General features: G+C 46.6%; 1 protein-coding gene across 5 annotated transcripts in view; it reads right to left on the reverse strand.

The window, feature by feature from the left end:
- LOC123745243 (uncharacterized) overlaps positions 1-9,183 on the reverse strand; it is a 256,026-nt gene extending 246,843 nt beyond the window's left edge. For 2 of the 5 annotated variants that reach the window (XR_006771308.2, XM_045725560.2), the window contains exon 1: positions 8,071-9,183. Coding sequence is in view for 4 of the 5 variants with exons in the window: in XM_045725560.2 (XP_045581516.2) it covers positions 8,071-8,157 (87 nt within the window). In the remaining variant the exon portion in view is untranslated. The remainder of the gene's footprint in view (positions 1-8,070) is intronic. The other 3 variants (XM_069300643.1, XM_045725562.2, XM_045725559.2) reach the window with 2 other exon arrangements.
- Between the last annotated feature and the right edge of the window lie 279 nt (positions 9,184-9,462).

The following is a 9,462-nucleotide window of genomic DNA, read 5'->3' on the forward strand; positions in this document are numbered from 1 at the left end:
CCCTCTCCTCTTCCCATATCCCATCTCTTTCCTGCAGACATTAACTGCCTCCTCCTCTTCCCTCCACCAACGAGATCCCCCAGAGACACTTCAAGATGTGACACGACCACAGACAACATTCACTTCCAAAATCTACCACCTACGGGCTATTCATGCCCGTGCCACCTCTTGTGGTGGCTTAATCTTCAACAACAACCCCTCCATCAAGAGTGTTAGAGCATCTGCCCCGCCGGGTGGTCATCAGTGATGCTGCCCAACACACGGCCGTTCGCACTCGCACGAAGACGATCCTATTACATGCAGCTCCAGTCCGATCCTTCATCTCGCGTTCGGCGTCGGATCTGATCCCACTCTCCCAGCCTCGTCTGGCACCGATAACATCAGTGAATCGCGGGTATTGAACCCCGTCAGTGTCTGCATGTGTGACTGCACGATGCGTCTCGGGTAATTAGGAAAGATTGATAATGATATTCACTGGTAGTATTAAGGATGGGAAATGCGATTGGTGCGTGTATGTTTGCGTATTTAGATTCGAGTCGTGCATGGTGGACACATTGCATGAAGATTTAAATTGAAAATCAGTAATGAGATGAGAGATCATCTACATAAGGACATTGATGCGTGTGTGAGATGTCTACATTAAATTGTAGATTGTTGTTAATATTTGGATTATCATTATTATTATTATTATTATTATTATTATTATTATTATTACACAAAGGAATATGGGGGAATTCTGTGATGGGGGAATTGTTTGAAGCCCCAGATAGGCTTCAGTGGAAGCCTCGGGACCCTCGTGGGTGCAGTAGCACTCCAGGTTGCAATTCATTTGACCATGTCGTGGTACAGTTGACTAGAGCGCGTCTGGGGGACACTCAGTGCATAGGTTCGAACTTTCCTGAAGGCTCCTGTAGATTTGTATTTGTTATTATTATTATTATTATTAGTAGTAGTAGTAGTATTATTACTGTTAGGAGTATTATAATTATTTAATAATAATAATTATAATAATTTTAAAATTGAACAATGCGGCCCCGATGTAATTATTTTCTTCACCTAAACGTCCTCTCGAGCGTTCACAATGTCACCAAAATGATGCACCAAATTGACTGAACCTAACCTAACCGAGGACCCAATTATAGAAAACGGGACATCATGTCACTTTTCAACCAATTTTTTACTTTTTGATGATTTATACATTAAAATGCGATGTACTATTCAAGAGGACGCCCAGCCTCTTGGGCTGAACGGTAGAGCGACGGTCTCGCTTCATGCAGGTCGGAGTTCAATCCCCGACCGTCCAAGTAGTTGGGTACCATTCCTTTTTCCCCGTCCCATCCCAAATCCTTCTCCTGACCCATTCGAAGTGCTATATGCTTGTAATGGCTAGACGCTTCCCCCCTGCTAATTGCCTTTCCTTATTCAAGAGGACAGATTGGACTAGGGTCAAACCAGGTTTTCTTTCTTACGCAACAGCTGAACATTGAAAAAATGCACATGTTAAGGGTACAATTTTAAAATGCAAATGTCCTAGGTTTCCCCGCAGTTAAGGTCACGCTGAAATGGCTAGCCAATATGGAGATTTTTTCACTCACATCAACAGCCTTCCATAAGAAATGCTCCGATACTCTATTTAACATTACAACTAATGTATTTGGCTCCCAAAGGCTTACGATAAAACTGTATTTATTTGTGTTTCCTAATATCATATAACTTGGATAATCTAGCCTCCAGGAGTCGGATGGTGCTGCCTGCGTTACTTGATCACCACTATACACCCCGATATTATGGACCCCCCGGCACGACAATGTGTTTCCTGGCACAGCAGGGAGGAAGGTGTTTCTAATGGCCAATTAGAACATATGTTCATAGAAAAGTGGAACATATGAACCATTAACCTAAACAAAGCATACACAAGCAAACAACCAGTTTCTCGTTCTTGGCAGCAGACATCGGCACGTTTCGCCCCCCTCCCGTACCCACCCGTACCCCCGTACCCACCCGTACCCCCGTACCCACCCGTACCCCCGTACCCGGGTACCCTGTACCCAAACCCCAGCTAACGCTACCCCCTCCCCACTATAACTCCAGGTAAACAAGCAGAACCACTTTTCTCGGCGTAGCAGAGTTGTTGTATCATTGTTTTATTTCGGCTAGGATTGCAGGATGGGGGGGGGGGGAATGAGGTACCCAGCCGTGCACTCCCCCCCCCCATCCTTCACCACAACCGTTAACGGCCTACACTCACAATTATGAGAGAGCCCCGCCACGCTTAGCATTCGCTGAATTGTGCGAATTTTTCTTCACCTACACACACGTGTGTACTCACCTATTTGTGTCTGCAGCATCGAGCATTGACTCTTGGACCCCGCCTTTCGAGCCATCGGTTGTTTACAGCAACGACTGTACTCACCTATTTGTGCTTGCGGGGGTTGAGCTCTGGCTCTTTGGTCCCGCCTCTCAACCGTCAATCAACAGGTGTACATATTCCTGAGCCTACTGGGCTCTATCATATCTACACTTGAAACTGTGTATGGAATCAGCCTCCACCACATCACTTCCTAATGTGACACTTCCTATATATTATTATATTATGTTAAGAACATATATTATTGACTTAGTTATGTTAGGTTAGGTTAGGTTAAAATAGGTTAGGTTAGGTAGGGTTGGTTAGGTTCGGTCGTATATCTAAGTTAGTTTTAACTCAAATTAAAAGAACTTAACTCATACACAATGAAATGGATAGCTTTATCATTTCATAAGAAAAAACATCGAAAAATATTTAAATTCAGGAAAACTTGGCTTATTAGGCATATCGGGCCTTGCATAGTAGGCTGAGTACTGCGTTCTGGCTACTAGGTACAACATATATATATATACGTATATATATATATATATCGAATGCCGCTAAGCCGCTAAGCTGTACATTGAAGGCCACCTAGCCTAATAGTCACAACTTACATTTAATATTAAACTACTGACAGCGAAGGGCATCGATGAGCCTATGCTTGGTTCCTGAAGCACTAGCCTAAATATGTCCTTGTGACAGATCAATAGCTATTTTAAGGACGGTAAAAGTTAGTCTAGTCGCAGTGCATTGTAATGAAATATTGAGTAAACAGCTTAAAACAATTTATTTTCGCACATATACTTTCATCTTATTTAACGTGTATTAGGATTTCTTGTCATTACTGAGAATGATATCCATTATCAGCAGTGGCCCACCCAGTGTCCTCTGCAAAGGTAAATTACTATATTACCTCTATTTAATACGAGTTCTACTTGACATTAGCAAGAATAATGGTTTGAATGCCGTGTCTTAATTTAATTTAATGTTTCAACAAGTATATATAGCCTAGCCGAACGATACTAATAAAAGTTTACGAGAGCGGTGATATGTTTAAATTTGTTAATATATTTAAATATCTAAGTAATAATAACACGCACAAACATGGCAAAATTTATATAAACCCATTGTTATTAAGGCTGGAATGTATAAAATATGGACTATACCTCCAAAAAATACCTGATCAACCAGGCTGTGACTCACACGTCAGGCTGCGAGCAGCCGCGTCCAACAGCCTGGTTGACCAGTCCAGCAACCAGGAGATCGGGTCGAGGACCGGGCCGCGGGGTCGCTAAGCCCAGAAAACACCTCAAGGTATTGTACCTAAAACAAATTTATTTTGTACTACTGTAAAGGCCATTAGAAAAAATGAAACATATGAACCATTAATCTAACCAGTCTTAAATAGGCAATTCCAGGCCTAACACACGCAATCTAAAGCGTAATTTAGTATATTTATGTGCTATACTTGGCCCTGGAAAAGCTATGGTCGGTTTTGGTTAGCGGGTTGTTATATCTGCTTTAAATAATCTGTTGTACTTAAAAGGGTTATATATATTCTAAGCAAGTCTACATCCTAATTTTAAAGGAGCATATTTTCTTACGTAGGATATGTCTCGTCAATCAAAGCTACAAGAGTCCTATAAACTGTGAACAATTTTCATTAAAGGAAAATCCAAACTAATGAATTATGATTTTGATAAAGTACATTCATACGATGTTCTTTCGTCACAGATGTAATAACCTAAAATGTTAAATACTGGCATCACCACTTTAATGATCCCACCTGTGTTACATTGGAACTAGCACAGCAGATTTAATAACCCTAGTCCTCTATGTGATATACTGGAGTCGTTAATAGCTCAACCAATACAGTACTGCATCATCACAGTAATGAACCTAGTCAACCCCACCTGTACAACACTAATACCATCATTAATAATTGTATCTTTATTAGGCTGACTAATGTTCCTACATGTGCAACACCCTCACCATTGTCTCGGTAGAACCAGAAATGAATTCACCTGAGTTAGGAGAGAAACTGAGGATATTTGAAAATGATATTGTTGCAAAATCTAAGGACTATTCAAAGTTGTTGTTCTATACCAGATAAGGAGAAAATCAACAGTACAAGACCATGTACTCAAATCGAGGAGACAAGGGGAAGTCTCACAGAAAATAGCAACGAGGTATGCGAGGAACTCAACAAAAGATTTCAAGAGGTCTTTGCAATAGAACCAGCATGGAGACCAAGGTTGCAAGATGAAAAGCTGAAAGAAACAATGGATGACATTATTGTCACTGTAAAAGATGTAAGAAAACACCTAGAGGTATTAGATGTAACAAAATCAGTGGGGGCCAGATCTAATCTCACCATAGCTGTTGAATGAGGCTGCAGAAGTAATTGTCACTCGTTATCTAAAGTTTTTAATAAAATGCTTGAGACAAGAAATACCCGGAAAGGGGTTCGGGAGTCCTTCTACTCCCCGAACCTGGCCTGGGGCCAGGCTCCCAGAAGTCCGGAAAAGTCATATGTAGTCCTAATGTTAAAAAGAAGGGGGGATAGAAAGGCAGCACCATATTTCAGACCGGTGTCATTGACAAATATTCCGTGTAACGTTTTGGAGAAAGTCATAAAGTTGAGAATGATGAAGCATCTGGAGAAGACCAACTATTTGTCAAAAGGATTTAGAACGGGAAAATCGTGCCTGACAAACTTTACTGAGTTTTATGACAGGGTTGCTAAAACAAAACAGGAAAAAGGAGGCTGAGCAGACTGTATATTCCTAGACTGTCAAAAAATAAAGTGAATTATTGTATCACTATATTCATGAGACCCTCCCGACTAATGTCAGGTTGTTGATGTTGGGCATTTGGAACAATAGGTGTGACCAATGTACTGAAACTGAGAATAATATGCATGTATTTTATTTTTGAAAAAAAAAAGTTGTTCTTGTGAACTGGATTACAGACCTTCTTAAAGCATTATGTGGACCAAGCACTAAAGTGGATTTAATAAGGTTTGTAATGTTCAATGTAGACATAAAATGCAAGAAAATTGCTTTAAATGCTTCAGTCTGATTACATTTTGTGTGTGTGGATAGGCAGGCGGGAGGGTTACTCAGCGGACAAAATAATGAAGTTCTTGCAAGACAGGATCAAGTATAACATTTGGGGGTTGAATCCTCATGTTTTGTGATGATATGAAACATTGGTTTACTGAGAATTATATCAACTATATGTAACGTAGTATTTTCCTTGTAAATTTATGTATATATAACTTGTAAATTTATGTATATATATTGTAAATTATTTAATGAAGAGCAAAAAAAAATGGTGCCAGAGCTAAAAGAGTTAAGCTACGAGGAGAGGGCAATGGAACTAAATCTCACAACCCTAGAGGATACAAGAAACAGAAGGAATATGATTATAACATACAAGATACTGAGGGGGCATAGATAAGATGGATAAGTATAGCCTCTTCAAATTGAGAGAAGGCAGGAAAAGAGGACACAGGTGGAAGCTGTGCCTTTTGTGCCCCCTGTAATGCTTTTTGCGCTACCGCTCACAAACTATGGGGTGCATAATAAACTAGCCGCCTCCAGCGGCAACAATCAAAAAAAGGTGGAAGCTGGAAACGTAAATGAGCCGAAGGAATGTAAAGAAATGCTCGTACCCTGAATGGATAGTCAACAAGTAGAATGCAATGAAAGAATTTGTGGAAGTCACTTCCATTCAAACTTTAAGGCCAGATTTGACAAAGAATTTCTCTAAAGAATCCGGTATAGCAATTCTAGTAGGTGCGGCATACAGAGTTAGATCTCACTTCCCCAGTAGACACTGTTAGATAAGTACACCACACTGGAACACCAGTAACTGCCCCACACCACACCGGAGCACCAACAGTAACTCGCCACACCTGCTCTGTATGACGACCCCTGACCTACTCTGACCTTGGCCTGTGTTGCTCATCTTGAGGTGAAGAACAGCAAGTTGCGTGACCTTGTGGAGTGCCCCGCCGCTCCAGACAGGCCTTCCCCTCCCCCCCCCAACCCCCAACCCCCTCGGCCACACCTCCTTCTCGCCAAACCTTCCCCCTCTCCCGCCGCCCCCCAACCCCCCGCCCGCTTCCTCGGCCACACCCTCACACAACAACAACAACATTTTCAAACAAGCACAAGATATGCTTATAAAAACATACTTGGGGGCGTTTTTCCTCAAGGCTGAGTATTTTCGGAGTTCTACGTGGGTGGGATGAAGTGTGTCTGGGGATGCAGTGGGCAGGATGAGAGGTTGAGGGGAAGAGGTGAGGGAAGGATCAGAGATGAGGGGAGAGATGAAGGGGGAGGAAGAAGGGAGAGGAACATGTGGTGTGGGTGATGGATAGTGCTCAGGACAGGTGGTCATGAAAGGGGAAAAGAGAAGGATTGATGGTTACCTTGAGGGATGAAGGAACATGTGACAAGGGGAAGGGCTGGGTACAAGTCCGGGTGAAGGGACTGGGTACAGGTCCGGGTGAAGGGGCTGGGTACAGGTCCAGGTGAAGAGGCTGGGTACAGGTCCGGGTGAAGGGGCTGGGTACAGGTCCGGGTGAAGGGGCTGGGTACAGGTCCGGGTGAAAGGGCTGGGTACAGGTCCGGGTGAAGGGGCTGGGTACAGGTCCGGGTGAAGGGGCTGGGTACAGGTCCGGGTGAAGGGGCTGGGTACAGGTCCGGGTGAAGGGGCTGGGTACAGGTCCGGGTGAAGGGGCTGGGTACAGGTCCGGGTGAAGGGGCTGGGTACAGGTCCGGGTGAAGGGGCTGGGTACAGGTCCGGGTGAAGGGGCTGGGTACAGGTCCGGGTGAAAGGGCTGGGTACAGGTCCGGGTGAAGGGGCTGGGTACAGGTCCGGGTGAAGGGGCTGGGTACAGGTCCGGGTGAAAGGGCTGGGTACAGGTCCGGGTGAAGGGGCTGGGTACAGGTCCGGGTGAAGGGGCTGGGTACAGGTCCGGGTGAAGGGGCTGGGTACAGGTCCGGGTGAAGGGGCTGGGTACAGGTCCGGGTGAAAGGGCTGGGTACAGGTCCGGGTGAAGGGGCTGGGTACAGGTCCGGGTGAAGGGGCTGGGTACAGGTCCGGGTGAAAGGGCTGGGTACAGGTCCGGGTGAAGGGGCTGGGTACAGGTCCGGGTGAAGGGGCTGGGTACAGGTCAGGGTGAAGGGGCTGGGTACAGGTCCGGGTGAAGAGGCTGGGTACAGGTCCGGGTGAAGGGGCTGGGTACAGGTCAGGGTGAAGGGGCTGGGTATAGGTCCGGGTGAAGAGGCTGGGTACAGGTCCAGGTGAAGGGCTGGGTACAGGTCCAGGTGAAGGGCTGGGTACAGGTCCGGGTGAAGGGTCTATGTGAGGGAATAGGTAAGGTACAGGTAAGGTACAGGTGATCAGGTGGAGGGGCTGGGAGAGGTACAGGTTATCCTGGTGAGGTACAGGTGGTGAAGGTGAGGGGGCTGGGTGAGGTACAGGTGATGAGGGTAAGACAATTTTGTCAGGTGAGGGGCTAGGTGAGTTACAGGTGATGAGGAGTTGGAAGGTAAAAGTTGTCAAAGTGAGGGGCTGGAAAAAGTCCAGGTGGTTAGGGTGAAGGGCTGGGAGGGACAGGTTGTTAGGGTGAGGGGGAGCTGGGTGAGGGACAGGTGGCCCTGAGAAGCGAGGCGGCGTCCCAAGAAGCGAGTGAAGGAGGGGTAACGTACCTTGATCAGGAGGTAGAATGTGAGTGAAGGGCCAGCGACGGCCAGCACAAGCAGCACCAGCATGGCGGGCCACACCAGACGGGTCATGGTCCTGCTACCATCGTGGCCCGCCGGCCCGCACCCGCTGGCTCGCGTCCTGCCTGCAGGGAGGCCACACTCGGGTAGGGCCGCACCCGCCTGCGAGCCTCCTTCATGTGTGTCTAGCCCCGGGCCACCTCGGGCCGCACTGGGCCACCATGGCCTTACCAGCGTAGCCCCCCCGCACTCTGGCACCTCAGCCACCACGTGGGCTGCAGCTCCGCCGGCGGCACTCCTGGCTCTGGATCCCGCGGCGGAACACACCAACTGGCACTTGGGATGCACACCTGCACTACACTGGTCCTCAGCTCCAGCTGCTGCGCCTGTCCTTCACCCAGTTGGTGTCACTGGTTCACACACCTGCTGGCACCTGTTGGAGTGCTTCGCATGCAGGTCTCACAACCCTCCACCTGTGTGCAACACCACACCTCCACTTGCCACCTGCAACACTACTGTACTTTTACTAGCTCTGCCACACACTCGAGTCGCTGATATGCTCCCGGGAGAACACAGAGGTCATGGCTGACAGAGGTGACTGGACGGGTTGGAGTGGAGGTGGGTGACGGGGGCGGGAGGAAGGCAGACCCCTGTGAGACGGGCGGGCAGCTGGGAGCGACAACTGGGCACCTCCACCACCGAGCAGGTCATACCCGACACTGGCCAACCCACGTCGGCCGGGCACCACGTCTGCCAGCCACCAGGACGCACTCACGCACTCACGCACGCACGCACGCACCCACACACACAAACACATCCTAGTTAGTTTTTTTGGTGTGGTTGTTTAATTAGTTTATTGTGAACCCCATATGCATGTGGGTGGTGGTGGAAAGCTTTACAACGTGTTCAGGAACTGGACGCCAATGTCCTTTAGGCTAAATATTTGATGCAGTAAATGTCACAATAACGCGGCAATTTATGCTTTGTGAACTATTTAGGATAGCTTTCATTTGGCTCAAGTTTGTGATACAGTACTGTAGCGAGGGCTGCGGTGCATGACCATGACACAACACCTGCTGGCACAGGAACACCTCATACACCGCATCAGAGACGCCAATTACTGAGTAAGCTGCCTCATAAGATTCAGTGACGGAATGATTAAGACAAGGTATATTGTATTTTCCTTGGCACATTGAATGATGAAGACAAGGTACATTGTATTGTATTTGTTCGACAAAACTAGCTACGAGAAACTGTTTTCAACCTGTCATCCAAAAATGATAGCAGGTATAGGTTCAATGTATGGAATGTAGAACATAGCATGGACTGTTTCAACCCCCCAAAACGTGCACGTTTCTTAATATTCATTTCGACGAG

Source organism: Procambarus clarkii, chromosome 44 (genome assembly GCF_040958095.1).
Source record: "Procambarus clarkii isolate CNS0578487 chromosome 44, FALCON_Pclarkii_2.0, whole genome shotgun sequence".
NCBI classification, from domain to species: Eukaryota; Metazoa; Arthropoda; class Malacostraca; order Decapoda; family Cambaridae; genus Procambarus; species Procambarus clarkii.